This window comes from Poecilia mexicana, unplaced genomic scaffold (genome assembly GCF_051168715.1).
Source record: "Poecilia mexicana isolate PSO_F unplaced genomic scaffold, ASM5116871v1 scaffold_12, whole genome shotgun sequence".
In the NCBI taxonomy this organism is placed as follows: domain Eukaryota; kingdom Metazoa; phylum Chordata; class Actinopteri; order Cyprinodontiformes; family Poeciliidae; genus Poecilia; species Poecilia mexicana.
Window position 1 is genome coordinate 9240480 of NW_028263381.1, and position 17565 is coordinate 9258044.

At 38.9% G+C, this 17565-nt stretch overlaps 1 protein-coding gene across 1 annotated transcript in view; it reads right to left on the reverse strand.

Annotated features, from left to right (window-relative positions):
• Positions 1-17565, reverse strand: part of itga1 (integrin, alpha 1) — a 48539-nt gene that overhangs the window by 1646 nt on the left and 29328 nt on the right. The window contains exons 6-29 of the mRNA XM_014979170.2: positions 17169-17296; positions 16731-16879; positions 15642-15792; positions 15383-15557; positions 14879-14952; positions 11793-11940; positions 10967-11112; positions 10157-10300; positions 9813-10064; positions 9450-9580; positions 7763-7935; positions 7500-7654; positions 5314-5424; positions 3146-3222; positions 2738-2867; positions 2562-2639; positions 2392-2468; positions 2199-2288; positions 1684-1786; positions 1453-1569; positions 1292-1363; positions 1106-1210; positions 920-1015; positions 693-809 (exon numbers count right to left, since the gene is read on the reverse strand). Of these exons, the coding sequence (XP_014834656.2) occupies positions 693-809; positions 920-1015; positions 1106-1210; positions 1292-1363; positions 1453-1569; positions 1684-1786; positions 2199-2288; positions 2392-2468; positions 2562-2639; positions 2738-2867; positions 3146-3222; positions 5314-5424; positions 7500-7654; positions 7763-7935; positions 9450-9580; positions 9813-10064; positions 10157-10300; positions 10967-11112; positions 11793-11940; positions 14879-14952; positions 15383-15557; positions 15642-15792; positions 16731-16879; positions 17169-17296 (2999 nt within the window). The remainder of the gene's footprint in view (positions 1-692; positions 810-919; positions 1016-1105; positions 1211-1291; positions 1364-1452; positions 1570-1683; positions 1787-2198; positions 2289-2391; positions 2469-2561; positions 2640-2737; positions 2868-3145; positions 3223-5313; positions 5425-7499; positions 7655-7762; positions 7936-9449; positions 9581-9812; positions 10065-10156; positions 10301-10966; positions 11113-11792; positions 11941-14878; positions 14953-15382; positions 15558-15641; positions 15793-16730; positions 16880-17168; positions 17297-17565) is intronic.

Here is a 17565-nt window from a genome sequence, read left to right on the forward strand (position 1 = left end):
ACAGAGGACTTGGTTACACAAGGACTGATTTACAGACCAACATATCGACAGAGTTGAGAATAAATATTCAAATGCCCTTTTAACACAGAGACATAACCATTTTTTTCCCCTCACCGTCTGACATTTAGTTCTTTTAACTTCTCCTGGTTTAGGTTAGTTCGAATGAGCAAAAAATGCTAAATCCAAATGCCAGAATAATGACAGTTTTTATAGTCAATTTTCTTCCTTAAATTCAGAAATGTGCATACACTAAGATTACTGTGCATTTAAGCAATTTAGGAGAACCAAGAAGATGATGTGGTGGTTTGGATAAATGTAGGTGTACCTCGATGTATTTTAAGGCACACCTCAAACACACTGCCTCCTTATGTGAATTTTGGACTTAATGTAATTTTTTACTTGAATCGAGAAAGGAGCTGAGTTCACCTTGATTTTTTTTTTTTTTGCACTCCATATTTTTTTAGGTCTGTTTGCAGCCAGAAGATGCAGCTAAGCAGAGATGCTTGTTTTGTCAGCAGAGCTGAAAAGCGCATGCAGTTATTTTTTTCCCGTGTTTTAATTATCTATGCTTAATCAATTTGCTTAGAGGGCAAGAATATTCTTCAAGACTTTCTTTTTTTCTTAACTGGAAATGTGTAACAAACTGTTCAGGAGATTAGACAAACAACATGGCATGAGGCACGAAATATTACCTTCCAGAAAATTAAAATAATAAGCGCCAAGATCAACAATCCTGCCAAGGTACTGAGGAGGATGATGATCCAAAGAGGGATTCCTTCAATTGTTCCCTTTGAAATCAGGATCGTCACCTGGCAAGCACAAGCAAACATGAGCTCAGCACTTGCATACATCCTTACAAACAGGTGCATCAAGCAACTGACATGACAATTTCAAGACTATAATCCCGAACACGACTTACATTTCTAGTTTTTGCATTGCTGCCCAGTTCAAACAGATGATTCTGTTTGAACGTCAGCGAGGCATTCACCATCATCTTTAAACTGGAGAACTCACCCTGTAAGAAAAAGCACCTTTTCATGTTGCCGTCTCATCGAGAAAAACCAACATACTGCAGGTCAGAAAAGGTACCAACATCTGCTCTTACCACAGTGAACGTCGGTTTCCACGCTTTGAAGGTAACGTTGACCTGACTCTTATTGGTTTCAGGGATGGAGCAGGTGAATGAGTCACATAGTGATTGTCCACATTCCTGCAAAGAACGTCACATCCACCAGTCAGAAAAGAACAGCAGCATCTCAGCAGCCACTGAAGCTAACATCTGACCACTGACCAGTAGGAAGGGAGTGAGAGTTTCCTTTTTTGGTTTGTTGTGTTTAGGGGCAGGGGGTTCTTTACATTTTACCTGCAGAGCAGTGAGAAGCTGACATGAGAATCTTTTTTTTTTTTTTTTTGCAATTTAGATATATTGTGTCTGTGTGTGTATGTAAATACCTCAGTACTGTAGACAACGCGTGTCGGGAACAGCAACACGTTGAATAGAGGAGACCGATAAGGGTATATCACGTTAAGGTCAAGAGCCGGAGTGAGGGTATTACCAGCCTTTTCCACCTGAAAGATAAAAAGGTGGATGAGTCGACTACATATTTCAACTAAAACATATAAAAGTATGTAAAAAAAAAAAAAAAGAGAAAAAAAAAGTCATATCTTATTTGCAAGCGTTACCGTGTAGCTGATGTTGACCTCCTCTATCATCCTCCCAAAGTCACTGTCTTTCACGGAGGATTGTTCACCATCTTCAATTGTTATGTAATTTTGTGAATGACTCCTAAAGGATTGCATATTTAAAAATTAATACGATATGTAACGAGATATGAAACCTGCTAAACCACATTTTGGCCACTTGAGGGCAGCAAACAACATTAACCTGACCAAGGTCAGATCTTTAATCTGAGCATCAAAGTTTGAATTTTTAGTCATAAATTTATAAGAGAATAAATGAGACTTTTTGTTCACCAACTCATCTCTGACTGTATCAGCTGTTATGTGTTGCTATACTTAAAAGATTAAACCTTTCTCATTACAAAAATAAAAATGATGAACAATCAACTGCAGGCCTACGATGCATATTTGTACAATTAATGTTTCTACTGAGGATTATATGCCGCTTTGCTAAAAATATCCCTGCTAAACGTCATGATTATGTCAATTCATCTGCACATATTTCCACAGCTACTTACACACTGAATATGACTCCAGCTTCATATTTCACTGGGATGAAGATTTCTTTACTGTTGTCATGTAGGGTATTTGGATTCTCTTCACTGTCACTGTAAGAAACATTTTTTGTCAACGTTTTCACACAAGTAGTCACTTTAACAATCCATGTTTCAATCAATAATGTGCAGCGGAAAAAAAAAAAGACAGGCTCACCTTACAGTTGTCACATTGATGTAAATGTTCTCATGTATGTGAGATGAGTCTGTCTCAAATCTCACTTTAAAACTTTCCTGTTGATGAGAGATCACACGTTGAAATTTAATGACATAAGTAAAGTGAAAAGTAAAGCGAGTGTAGTGTCTAAAGCTAAACCTAAATCTTACCTTAGCTTTACTTCCCAGGAAGGGATATCCAACAGCGCACTCCACCTTCGTGTTATCCGGAGTGCACTCTTTTTCTGGCTGAAAATGCAAAATATTGCATAATTAAACATCGTTTTTCTTTCGACATTCTTCCATTAAAAAAAGAAAAGAAAAAAAAAAGAAAGCAGAAATCTTACCTCGACTTTAACGTAGTTGATGTTTGGTGTGAAGCTGAGAATGACCTTGGTGTTGTAGGCGTTGTCTCTTTTGTTGCTGATGTCAATCTTCACGTCAAGCTTGTCTTTTGAGTTGACTTGGATCAGCATGCTGCAGAAACACACCACACAAAAAAAGAGTCAGTACGACTGACTGTCATGTTCTAGTTGTCCCACAAGGGGGCAGTCACGCTCTGGTTCACTTCTAAATAAAACTACCAGTACATCACTCCAAATATCAGAAGGCAGCTGTTTCACCTTCCAATCACTTTAAATGTTTATATTTTTTACATTAAAAAAAATAGTTTCATGTTTCCTTCTTACAATGTGCAAGGATGGTGGGAAACTTTTTTATTTTAATCCTAATGAATTAAAATAAAAATATAATACCTTTTCTCACTCGCCTCTGCCGTGAGGGAGAGGTCAGTGATGCACTTTAATTGATCTCCGCAGTCGACCAAGGGAATCTAAAAGATAGAAATAATTCAGAGACATTCATGTATCAGAATGGTCTAGTCAAAGTACAGGGCTAAATCCACAGTACAGAAATAAACTGGACTCCAAAACCAAATTGAAAGCACACATTTTAAGTGAACGGCGCTTATTTATTGGGCAAAACATTTGCAACCTGAGAAACAAGATGGATTCAGAGCAGATTTTCTCTGCTTCTCTTTCCCAAAGGCTGTTATAGTTTTTGCTGCGAACATCGACCCAACACAATAATAAACAAAGGCGCATCTTTTTACAGTTGTTTTGTTTTCCTTTCTGTGTCTTCTCAATAACAATAACAGGAAAAGTCTGAAAAGTGTCTCCTTTCCTTGAGTTACAGTAACACAGCGGATTGCTGCATTCAGCCATCTGACACCGATGGAGGTCAGGCCTTTAACTCACAGACAGGAGATTTGGCACTGATGCATTTATTGACACGAAAACAGACTCTAATAATGTAAAAACGAAGTGGACATCTTCTGTGATACTTCTCGCCTTTGTCGGGAAACATTGCTCACTGTTACTGGTAATTTGCAAACCTTCTTTTTAGGGCAAATATGCATGTGGGAGTGTGGGAAGATTCCCTCGGTCATTAAAACCGACAGGGGAAGCCTTGTGGGAAACACTGAAGGACGGCAGTCAGCTGTTGCAGATATGAATCTACTGCAGCCTGTTAAGATCCACGAAAGACATTTTTACTCATGGTTTATTTGTGCCGACAGACAGACAGTGTTTAATTTAGATGAGGCTCACATCATTCTGTCTGTGACGCTTACAGGGGTGAGAAAAAAAACAAACATTATAATTCTGTGCACTTTATTTTTGTCTGAATGTAGAGCCGTCATCTGCGCCATGTTATGCTGGCTTATTGATGCATATTCAAAATATTACGTTTTCTGATGTTTTATTTCCCTCTCATATTATTTTTCGCATGCCTTGACATTGAATGCCATCTTATGTAATTGAGTTTTGGTAAATAAATGCAGTCTTATTATTGACATTCACAGTGTTTTTTTCAAATCCATCCATTTCTATCTAATTTTGACAGCACATTTTAAATGACAGTTAAGACTTTTGAATAAAATTAAATTTAGATTTAGTCACAATTTAATTATCTGAAAATATTTCTGATAATATTTTCACTCAACTAAATCTTACCAAACAGAATTTTTTGTGATTTTAGGGATTCAAACATCTTTAAGGAAAACAATTTCTTTACGCCTAAGTAAAATATTTATCTTAATATGTTTGATGAATATTTTGAGAGAATAATTATTCTTTGTGATTTGAAATGACTTCTTCTGAATTTCTTTGTTCACATTTCAAAATATAAAAATCTTACATTTCGCTCACTAAACTATTGTTATATACAAGTTTATATTATAAAGATTAGGTTTTCTTGCCTTGTTTCCATCTAATCCAATTATTCACACAATTATCAGATCTGACTGTATTTTATGTCCCACCAACTTTTGTGTCTTATTTTTATTCGTGGACAAAAACATCAGTCATCATCTATATGACACAAACATTCCCGCCTCTCTGAATGGCATCAGAGCTCAACATGAAATAGGGGTTTAGAGTGGCCTAGTCAAAGCCTGGTCTTTACTCATAAATCATGCTGTGGCAATGACGTGGCTTAATTTAAACAATTTTACAAAGAACAGCGAGTAAAATTTCATAAATACTTGGAACAAGCAGTTAGGGTTCAGTGGGATATTATGTTTTATGTGGTCAAAGGAAGTTTGGACGGTTTTTATCCCTTATTTGAAAACTACATTTTGTACTGATTTTCGTTTTACATCTTTGACAGATATCAAAAAAAAAAAAGCAAAAACAGAAAAAAAACCTGTAAGATCCCAAATACTTTTCATAGCACTGTACAACAAAAGGGAAGAAAATACGCTGTTTTATGTATGCAATTATGTTCTGTTTGAACAAAACTGCGAACATGAAGGCATTTAAAGTTTAATATGAAAACAAAACGCATCGTAAGGCTGTTTGAAATCTTCTGCCTCCTGGTATTTGGCATCTGAATTAGTGAAATAGACAGTTGAGAGTGTCCTTACTGTCTTAGTGATAGATGTGGGTAGGGATGCGTCCAGGACAGGGCCTTTGTCCTCATCAGTAAGTCCAAATTCTAATGTAACGTTGATCGGGTCTTTGAAGTCCAGCCGGGCCTGAGACAGAGAGAATACATGGGGAAAAAAAAAAAAGAAAAAGATTGAGAAAAGGAGGAGAAAGTAAGCGAACAAAAGAAACACTGAGCTAACTTCCCCACTATCACGCTACAGACGACGGGTTGATTACTGGATTCATTTCAAAGCTGCAGAACCTTTACCAAATCTGACATGTGTAGTTGACTCACCACCACCTGATTCTTGTGGCGATGTGGTGACACTAATGACAACGTTTAATCTACAACTCACAACCTTTCAGCCCCTTAGCACTTATAATTCAACGTCACACCTTAGAACTGTGTATTGATTGTACAGATGCAAAAAAAAAAAAAAAGTTCAGAACCGACACTGCCGTGTCACTGGGGATGCAAATCTCTCAAGAAACCTTCCAACAACCTGTGTGATCTGTGGGACAAAGCTTTACGAGTGTTTTGAGAACAAGCATAGGACCGGGCCCGTGTTAGCAAACCGTTTCAACTTAGTGTACAGAGAAAACGTCACGGGTACACCACCCAGTCCTTTACTCTAAACAAAAACACCAAACCGATCGCTGAGCAAAGCTCCGACAATCAGAATCCGTCCTCAGGGAACCATGAATGTCCACACAGATTTATGCACCAGTCCGTGTAGCAGATGTTGAGATGATGTATTTACTTGTTAAGCTTCAAGGGGGGGATATGGCTTCCATGGTGAGAGGATGTTAACAAGAGACAAAAAGCTACAAAATAATGTTGACTTTTTTTTGTACAAAACACATTGAAAAGTGATCTTTTGCAGTTTGTAAAAGAAAAACTGAGACTCAAGAGTTTATATACTGCATATGATCTGTGATAGAATTGGTGCTGTGGGTCTAAGACTCAAGCCTTGTTAAAGTATTCATAACCTTCCTTTTTCAGCGTTTCGAAGGGTGTGAAAGTAATGGGATCTAAGCACCCATCACACTTTTCATATTTTTATCTATAAAGTAATTTGAAAACCATTCATTATTTTTGTCCACTAGAGAACCCCAAACATGGACTTGATCTATGCATTAGCTGGCAGCTAGATGGCAACAAGGGCAATAAATGGACATCGTTTTGGTCGGTCATATCAAAACCCTGACAATACTACGATAAAAATAGATGAAGATACAAAAGCTGAGAATATAAAACCTCTACGTGTGAGCCATCTTGTTAACACAAACCTTTCAGTGCAGAGATTTTATTCATGGTTGCTAACGACGTGAGTGTCCAATAAACTGGCCCACGGATCATTGTCTGTTTGCACTGAGATAGATTCCTTTCGGTTCATAGCATACCATTTTTTTTTTTAACCGCTATGTCAAAATCTGCAGTTTCACTCTGCAGGAATGGCCAAGGGAAGAACAGAGGCAGTGTTCATGTCCGAGACAAATTTAAAAAGCTCTGCCCTGGAATATGTGGGGAATTTCTGCACAGACTGGCACAGTAGGAACAGAGCAGATATTCATCATCCGCACACACACAGCAGGAGCAGCTGCTTCCACTGATTAGTTCCTCTTTCTGTTGCTTAAGGACAGCAAATCAGTGACTTCTTATGTTGCATTGAATGAGTGGGACAAAAGGAAAAAAAGAACAAAACACTGGAAATTCCTGTACACACTGAAGTGCTAACATTAAAAACCATCTGCTGCAGCGAGAAACAAGCGATATAATTGATCAAAAAAGGCCCTCAACTAGAACGCCATCTCCAGCAAACACATGCAGTAATTCATCTCCTTATCAATGTATTCACTTATTCGGGTTGTTTAAGACCTCAATGCATGTTAAGATCTTGTAGCGTCACTCTGAAGAGGTCAGAAGAAGTCAGCTTCATGCTTCAGCCATGCTCCTACTACTCGCCAAGGGACCCCTCATCAGTTCATTTTATCCTCTCTACAACTAACAGCCTTCCTCATCACTTAAATGTAGCAAAAACCCTGAAATTAAAGCTGCAAAATGGACTGTAGGTAAATCTAGGAGAACATTGGATTAGTTAACAGTGAATAAAAACAAAGTCTGATGATTGCTGTTGATCAGTAATCAACAACTGCACACTGTAAAAGTCAGAGTACTTACCGACATGATGAATCTTTCCTTCTTGCATATTATTTGTCCGTTGCTGATGGAGAATGTCTTTGTCACCCTACGATCACTTTTGTCCAAGTCCTGGTCAATAAACGAAGCTCTGGCTTTGGCACGCGGAAGATCCAGAGTTATGTTGTAGCTCATTTCTAAGGAACACAACAACAACAACCGAGAGAAAAGAGTTCAGCGAGTGGCAGAAGCAACGGCATTATGCGCTGTGAAGCGAGAGAAGCACAAAGTGCTCGACAGCTCACCTGTGAAGCTAGCATCTCTCTTCTCAGACTTGACTCGATATTGAAAACACACCGTGGTGTTCACACAAACAGATTTATGCCCCTTGTGTTCACACTGGAACTGAGAGTGCTGCAGGTTGATTTTAGCGGGTTCCAAAGTCATGTTGGAAGTCAGCTCAGCAACATCTCTTGACCTTATGAAATGAAAAGAGATGCGTTCAAAGACTTCCATGTGACAAACCAACACAAAGTCGTGAATACTCGAGAAGTGGACGGAACATTTTACGCGCTTTTCATAAATGTTAAATAAAAATAAAAAAGAGTTCAGTCTGATATCTCTATATGAAGATGAAGTGCAACTGCTTGGCACTTGTGCAACCTAGAGATATCTGAGATTTATTTTTATAAACACTCTATCAAATCTGACGGAGAACTATTTTTCTAAGAACAATTGGCAACATAAATCAGTCTTGGGATATGCAAAGGCAGCAGAGGAATTCCTTAGCAGATTTGCAGGTGAATAAAAATGTGTTGCATATTTTGTTAGATATTTATATATACATATATATATATATATATAATACCAAGTGACTACAACATCAGGAAAAAGGAGCATGAGAAACTGGAGAAATACCAGGGCCTAAGAGAGGAACTGGAGAAGGCCTGGAAGGTGAAGACCACAGTGGTGCCTGTGGTCATCGTGGCCCTCGGGGCAGTCACCCCCAAACTGGAGCAGTGGCTCAAACAGATCCCAGGAACAACATCAGACATCTCAGTCCAGAAATGTGCAGTTTTAGGCACAGCCAAGATACTGCGCAGAACCCTCAAGCTCCCAGGCCTCTGGTAGAGGACCCGAGCTCAGAGGATGAAAGAGAGAGAGACCACCCGCGGAGGGTGAGAAGGGAATTTATATATATATATATATATATATATATATATATATATATATATATATATATTATATATATATATATATAATATTTTTTATTTTTTTCACACTAAAACTACAATAAAAAATCAATGGGCTTTCTTATTGTGTAGGAATCATTACTGACGTCAACAATCTGGACAACACCACATATGTCGCTATAAAGATGCAAATATATATGTTGGTTCTTTTCCATTTCTCTTTCTGATCTTTTGTCCCATTCTCCCAGCAAACACTAAGGGACATAAAGAGACGTCAAAAGCACACAAAGATATAATTTAAATGTAATAGTTTTGCTTCAGTAGTGATTTAAATTTGGTTGAATGTTGGCTGCCTTTTGCTAAACAGTTTCATGAAAACATGATCACGAGTTCAGGGAAAGTGGCTCCATGCTGCCAAATCCTATTTAGGCTCTAAGCCACATGGGAAATGGAGTTCTCACATAGCTTTGTTGACCTCTTAACAGGAGATGCTGTGGGAGAAGATCTGCATGGGAAGCTAGATCGTAATGTGGGCGGATTCAACATACTGGTGTCCAGCAGTGAAATACTGTATGTGGGAGAGGGGTTTTAACACAGAGATCATTAAGGAAGCCGTTTGTCTTCAGCTTGCGAGTCCAACGGGACAAACACAGCTGTAAAAGCCCAGAATAAGTCGATGCAAAGTGGACTTCTAAAATGACGCCTTTGGGAAGCGAGGGCCTTTGCTGCTTATGACTGAAGTGGAATGTGTAGAAAAAAGGCTGAAAATTCATATGTGAGGATGAGTGAGTGCTCTCACCAGAACAGGGAAGCTCCTCCCAGACCTCCTATGGTGACGTCAACGATGCCGTCTCCATTTAGGTCCATGATTCCGTGTATGGACTGCCCAAAGAACTTCACCTTTTCTCCATCCCCGCCTGCTGGGATGTGCTGCGGAGAAGGTCGAGAAAAAAAAAAAGCAAAGCTCAATAAAGTGATCATTCAAGGAGGCCTTTTATTTTTTTTGTCAAAGATAAATGAGAAAAGCTTTCACTCATCTCAAGACATCTTTGACAAACTGACTTTTTTTCTCCCCGTCTCTCTTAATTTAAGTAAACAAAAACACGTTGCAGTTGTTTTTATCATTTATGATATTGCTGCATTTGGTCTTTGTGATTCTCACCTGAACTAGTTTCAGGTAACGGTTGCTTTGGTGCCCATGGTAGATGTAGACGGCTCCTCTGTGGTCATTCTCGAAAGGCGCACCGATCACCACGTCGTTTAACCCGTCAAGGTTGAGATCCGACACGGCGGCTATGGCTGTACCAAACCGAGCCCCGCATGGCTCGTTTTTCATGGTGCAGCCGTCCGAGTTAACCGAGCAACAGGACTGGTTCATCGGGTTCAAATCAAACTTGTGCACAAACTTGCCCCTCTGGAAATAAAGAACGACAGATGATCCTCTCATGACTCCGTCTTCCGGCAGCAAAATGTCCAACGAGTGGCAGTATTTTCAGTGTCATGTACCTCATTGAGTTTGTAGACGTAGACTTTACCCTGCTCATCTCTTTCTGGACCCATGTACATCGGAGCTCCAACTAAAAGGAGGTCTGTGAAGGAATCGTTGTTGACATCAACAGTCTGCAGGACGCTGCCGAAGTAGGAGCCAATCTGCAGAAAGATGCAGGAAACCATCCGCTCATCAGGATTTGGTTGATTGCACCAAAAACTTGTTCTATTTTTGACCTCTTAGGTTAAATATAATTCAACATTAAATTTGCTTTAACATGCAAACAGCAAAAACTAGATATTTACATAGACCACACGAAAAGAGTACTTTGGTGGCACCGTGAGGAAACAGCATTATGTGGACACCACATAATGATGTGATATTGAAGCAACATCTTAAGACATCAGCCATGAAGCTAATGCCTCGGCACAGGCAGGGCTTTCAAATCGACAATGACGAAGTATGCAAACAAATTTGTTGTCTTATTTCTAGCTTGCCAAAATTCCACCTGTATGCTCCAGATTGGAAGAGTGCCGAACATTCTTCTTTCATCGAGGCGCTCAGTTTTGCTGATGATCACTTATTGTATTTGATTATTACATCCTCTCCAAGAATGTAATGACTTTATTAAAACCTCCCACTTCCCCATGTAATTGAATAACTGTTTGCTTCATCACACATAATTTACTCTGAAATTTCAGTCATTTATACACATATCTAAATATAGATTTCTTCTAAACCTGGGAGGATCTGCCGAAATATTTAAGCAAATATTTTTGCACTCCCGCCCCTACTGCATGTACAGAGATGAGCTGATGAACACTGACCTGCTCCCCACGCAGTATCTGCACAGTTTCAACCCTGCTGTCCTTCGTCAGCCGGTAGATAACTACCCGACCTGTGTGGTTGTATCGCGGTGCCCCAGTGATGTATAGCACACCTTCAGGGGTGGATGCAGACTGGACGTCATACCCTGCGAAAAAAAGTTCAGTTGCAAAAAACTTACAACACACGCCGTCTCCCCTGCTTTTCGTGATATTTATAAACGCCTCTACGAGTCGCCTTTTATGTCAGCTTGTGAAGAGGAAACCATAAAACACCAGTGGAAACTGGCAAGCGCAGACACCTCCTCGGAATGGAACATAGCATCTCTGCAAGCTGCAGCCTGGCCTTCGGGAGGCTGCAGCTTCCCGAAGGCCAGGCCTTCGCTTGGGTTTACAGACCGGACCAAGCAGTGCTCCATCTAATGACATGTTGATTAAATAATTTCATGTTAAGAGGCTGTGGTTGGTTTGAAAGCCGTAGAAGGCAAGAAGGCAAAAAGGAGAGTCTGTATGCTTTATTTTATTGGGAGGGGAAAAAAAGAGGAGCATCAGCTGTCAGAGTCAAGTTGCATGTTTTTCTCCTCTATTTGGCAATAACTCAAAATTGACTCTGCAGCTGGAGTGTCTAATTTAATACATTGGAATTTTTTATTTTATTTTCTCGGTTAAAGTTGTTTTCAGCATCACATTAACAAAGGGACTAAGGCACAAAGTGCAAATGTCTCAAAGCTAAAAGAAAAGACAAAGTCATCTGCTATTTCTGTTTCCTTTTATTGATTTTTAGATTCATCATTATCGCTACATGTGTGATGTATGGGTTTTGACTCACCTAAGTACTCTGCCAGTCCTCTGCGAGTTTTGCGATCCTTCGGATCGTAAAACTCATCTTTTCCTGGATTAATTGTAGATTCAGCAGTCTGCATGACCACCGTCCCGTTCCAGTCATACGCTCCTACCGCTCCCAGTAACAAGCCATCCTATGGGAAACAACACAACAAATGTCAGAAGAACATGTTAGGCTAAATGACTTAATTAAATATACAAACTTACAAATACAAACATTTGTAAAACTACCGTATTGGTCTCTTTCTTAATCTTTAAAATTGTAGATTGTAGAGTCAAATATGTAAAAAAAAAATTGTGGTTGAAACATCAAAGAGTATGAATACTTTTGTACTTCACTGGAGAGAAAATGAAATAAAACATGTCAGAGAAATGAAACAAAAAGAAAACTCATCCATTCTAATGTAATCAGATTAGGTGTGGTCAAATCAGTCCTTATTTGGATAATTGGCTTCACTACGTTGCATTAAATAAGCTGTACACTGAGTCACACTGTGACTGTGGAAGTGTGTTGTCGCATGTTCAGTCCTCCGTGGCACAACTCATTTTGTTTGACCGTGTAAAGATGAAAGTCGCCTCAGGCGCAATCACTGTACACAGCGACAGAGGAGGTGATAAGCACGAGTCCGGAACAGGAGGAGGACACGCAAGAAAGGATCCTGTTTGTTCTAAGCCAATGCAGGAAATACCTATTGGATGAATTTTAGCAGTGTGCGAGGGGGCAAAAATCAACAACCGTCTAATTCAGCTTCCCAAAGCATCCCTAACGTTGTATGTGTCTTGGGTTTCACTAATGCTCTAATGCATTCAGACAAAACAGCACCAGTCTGTGGCAGGATGAGCTCAGGGGGAAAAACCAGGATTATGTCTACAATCATCAACTGACTGAGGTGAATCACACAAAGGCTGACGATTCATCACAGAGAAAAATAAGGGAAATGTCTCTGAGTTGAGTATGTCTGTAAATAGGGCTAGGCGATATGGCTTAAAAACGTATCACAATATAAGTGTTTCCTGTCAGTTGATATCGATAATTGTTGATGAGATTTTTGTTTTAAATATCTGAAATAATGCCAAGTTATGACTTGACCTCCCCTATTTAATTCACAGTTTTCACGCCATGCCATTGTTTATGTTTAATCAGTTAGGTGGCAAGGTGGCAAAATCTGAAACTGCTGTTGCACATGTTATGGTGCGTTCACACCAAAAGCGTTTTCTGGTGCGTATGGTTTACATTCAAAGTCTATGTGGAGCGTTGGACGTGTTGGACAACTCAAAACTGTTCAAATCGTGCCGCGCAATGGCCCTCAACGCGCCTCCACATAGACTCTGAATGACTATGTGGAGGCTCTGAACGCACCATTACTCAACAGGCTGTTGCTTGGCAACCAAAGAGTGAGTGACTGAGGGTCCGATTTTTTGGCAATTCCGATTTTTTTTTTTTTTTTTTTGCCGGGGCCGTTCACACTGCCAGCAAATGCGACCTGTATGTGTTCTATAGTGTGAACGGGCAAATGACCTGAAAGAGTCCCGCATGCGCAGTAGAGGGCACAATAGCGTCAGCGTTCTGCCAACTGTCATAAAAAGAAGAAGCGCTCAGTGTTTGCGGAAGTAAACATGGTTGCTAACAGTGGAGCATAGCTTACGAAGTTGTTGTCCCGCCGGAGCAGCATATTAACAACTTCATCCTCATATAGTCCGTCATGGTTGTTCTTTTTCTTCCCGCTTGCGCGTATCAGAACGCAGAATAGTGAGATTTGTTGAGTATCAGTGACGTTAAGTTCAGATGAATGCGACCTGGACGTTAGGTCGCATTTGAATCGGATACGTGTCGGATATGGGTGACATTCGAAAAAGAATCCAACCTGCGCTGTTCACACTGCCTTTAAAAGATCGGATACAAGTCGCATTACGTCAAAAGAAAATGTCAGAATTGGGTCACTTCAGGCTGCATTGTGAACGCAGCCTTAGTTGATGCCAGTCACCTTGCTGAGCTCACCGTGAGCGGTTGAGCAGCTAAAACAGTGGTTCTTAACCTTTTTTGAGGTACCAAACCCATCAGTTTCATATGCGTATTCAATGAACCCTTCTGTAGTGATAAATAAAATATGATTTTTTTCCTCCAAATTAAAGACATAGTGGTGACCCAACTAGACTCTAGTTGGGTGACCCAACTAGACTCTAGTTGGGTCACCCCAAGATCACTAAGTCTTAGAGTCTCTGAGAACAGTTCTTCAAAATATAGTCGGTGTTTTCAGCAAAGTTGAGCTGACTGTCCAGGAACGACCCAAGGTATTTAAAATTTGCCACACTTTCAACAGTTTGGCCATTGAGAGAAACTGGAACCACTTTAATGTCATGTTTAGATCATTTAATTAGCTCTACATTCTTAAGAGAATGAAAAATTAATAATAAATAATAAAGACTTTGGATATTCTGATGTAGTAATGTAATTATATTAGTTGTGTTACCACCCCCACGCCACTAGAGGCAGTAGCAACCCCGAAAAAATGCGACTAAGGAGCAGATTTAGAAGCACACCGAAAGCTACATAATTTGGTAAAAACGGTGAGTTTTGCTAAAGTAATTAAAGACACAAGTTCTAATCCATGCTGAGAGTGGAACTCCTCCGCAGCTCTGATTGGCTCAGCAATGTAACGTGATCCTCTGCAGCAAATGATGGCAAAGCGGGCGCGTCAATCACGACTTTACACAAGTGTGTCTTTAGCGGTGCGGCAGCGCAGTGAAGTTAGTTTCAAGTTGGATATCGGTCTCCGCGGCAGAGGCTCCGCCGAACCCCTGAGACCGACTCATCGAACCCCTAGGGTTCGATCGAACCCAGGTTATGAACCACTGGTTTAGAGCCTTTCCTCTGTCTACATGTCCCAGAATGCCGTGTGGTTCTGGATCGGAGTTCAGTGAATATTCTTTAAATTGAATTTTAAATATTCTATCATATTTATAATCCATCTGTATTAATCATGTGTCTATTGCAATATACATCGTCATTGTTTTATTGTCCAGCCCTACTTCTTTTTATATTCAGATATTAATATTCCAAGTTGGACTTACTTTAAAAGCATGAGCACTGAATCCAGCCTGGGACATCTCCATGTCAAAGGAGGAGGTAAGGTTTCCAGATGTTGCTGAGGAAGAAGATATTGCGTTGAGCGATGCTTACATAAGTAGCACAAAATAAAACTGTCTTGTGGCTACATAATAGCTTCGTAAAAATATATTCATTTAAATATTTATGTCAAACTGGAAAAAAAAAAAACTTTTAGTTTTGAATCTCTTATCTGGAGGACAGCGGCTTCATCAACAAAACTTGTGTGGATTTCCTATTGAAATTTTGCCTGTGTATGAACTAAAAAATTGCACAAATAAATCACATGCCATTTGGACATCATACATAATTTCTATAACGTTTTAATGAAAATACTTCCTGTTCGAATGAACACAGTCACAGTGTTCCTGTTGCAAAATCTAGTCGTATGGCAGACAAATGTATGCTGCAGATGGAACCATCTGATTGTGTCATGTAAAACTTGATAAATATTATTTTGTGCTTTTTACCTTCCAGGGCAAAAATCTTTCTTCCCAGTGTATCCGCTAAATTCACCAAGAACACCTCGTCAGACACATTGAAGAAGTGATCTTGTGTGGGTTTACTGGATATTGACTTAATCTCATCAACGAACTTCTTCACCTCTCCTTCACTTTTATTTTCACGTTTGTAGTATCCCAAAACCTGTAAAGGTTAAAATTATTTCTTGTTGAAATACATCAAATGATCAGAAATGTCTGACAATGCAAATATAACTTTTGTACTCACAGCAATGCCAAACCTCTCGATGTTATCCTGGTCACACTCACCAATGACTTCTTTTTGCAAGTAGTGGTCATGTGACTCTCCATCAGTCAAAATCACCATGACTTTTTTTGCATCAGATCTTGCACCTCTCTCTTGCGTGAAGGCCTCCTTCCTAAGTAAGCACACAATTAAATATGAAAACAGTAAGGTATGAAATTCTACATGGTTTTATAGATCAGCTGAGAATTGCAGGTTACCAGGCAATTTGCATAATGAAATGGACAAATTAATTGCACAATAGATTGGTTTCCTACAAGAGAAAACAAGATAAAAACTGATAATCATGTTTGAAATGTTTGAATATTCCTGGAAATCGCACTCCAATGCAATGACAGTATATAAAATAATTGTAAATATACAATTAACCATCTTCTGGTAACACTAGACTTTGAATCTGAACACTGGTTAATAATCCCTAGGATCTCTTCTTACGTGCACCACCTGTTTTCCTGTTATAGTCGACATTGCCAACTTCAGTTTTGTAATTTTTGGCAACATAAAGTTCTCTTAAAAGCAGTCCAAAGAGAAGTCTTTTTGAAAATTGAGACATTTTTGGTGAAAAGTGTTTAAAATTCACAGCAATGCTATTTTGTTTTAATTCATTTTTAGTGCTTGTTGTTTAAAAGTCATTAAAAAGCAAATACTGTATTTATTAAGATGATAGATTTATGGCACATAAAAATGTAACTGAGTGTAAAACAATTGACAAGAATCAAATTTCCTTTATTTAAACTATCCAATATTTCTTAAAGTAACTCCCATCTCACTGCTTATTGCTACAAAGCCTGTCAACTAGAAACTTACCTGTGATGGAAACTAAACATGTCTTAAAAAAAAAAAAACAAGCCAAAAAAAAAAAAAACAATTTGTCAAATTAAATTAATCCTATTTGAATTTCTGCACAGAATTAACGTTGCATTTGAAGTTAAGTTCTGATCACCATGTGGACCGGACATTTAAATGGGATGGATGTAACAATCGGTGAAAACACCTGAAAAGTGCAACTTAATTTAATTAGTTTAAATGAAAAGTGCAGCTGATGCAGAGTACCTGGCAGTGTCAATGGCCAAGAAAGTGTGAGTTTTTGTCCCCAAGTGCTGAGGAATTTTTTTGACAAACTTAAGCAGCTCGTCGTTGTTGTTAAACTGGCTGAGGTTGACATGGTGTTTCACATCCTCACCATAGGACACTATTCCCACCTGGAAAACATATAGATATTGTATTAAATGTTATTCCACAGTTCTCCTTTCTCCTACTAAATGTTCCTTTCCTGGACTGCTTGTCCCAGGCAGCCTATCTACATTGTTTTGTATACACAGGACCTCATCCTCAGTGAATAATCTGACTTTGAAATACAACGCTGCAAAATGAAAATATATTTTAGTGTCTACCTGTGGAAAAACTCTCTGCTGTGGCCTATACAAAGATAGTTGTAATAAAGATTCAAATGACTTTTTCCAGAGCAACTGGTACTGATAAATTACTGACCTGAGCCTGCTTGGGTCCAACCTGGACTTCTCTCAAGAAACGGATAAGAAAGTCAACAATGTTTTTCCATGGGTAGATACTGTTTGATCCATCTAGTACAAAGACAATGTCCATATTGCTCGTACAATCTGAAAAAAACAAAACAAACAAAAAAAAAACAACAAAATTGAAATGTCAAAAAAGTAAAGGACATTATTTTTCAATCTGTTTTTCCTTTATATAAAAGGCAATTGGTGGTGTTTTTTATATAATTGGAAAGCCTGTCTAGTGATCTTTAAAATGGCATGCAACGTATCACAAAAGTACATAGCTGTGTATGTGGGTTGTACAACTATCATTATTAGAGGGGAGGAATATTTTTATGTATCTCTACAATAGATACAAAACATGTCTTTTT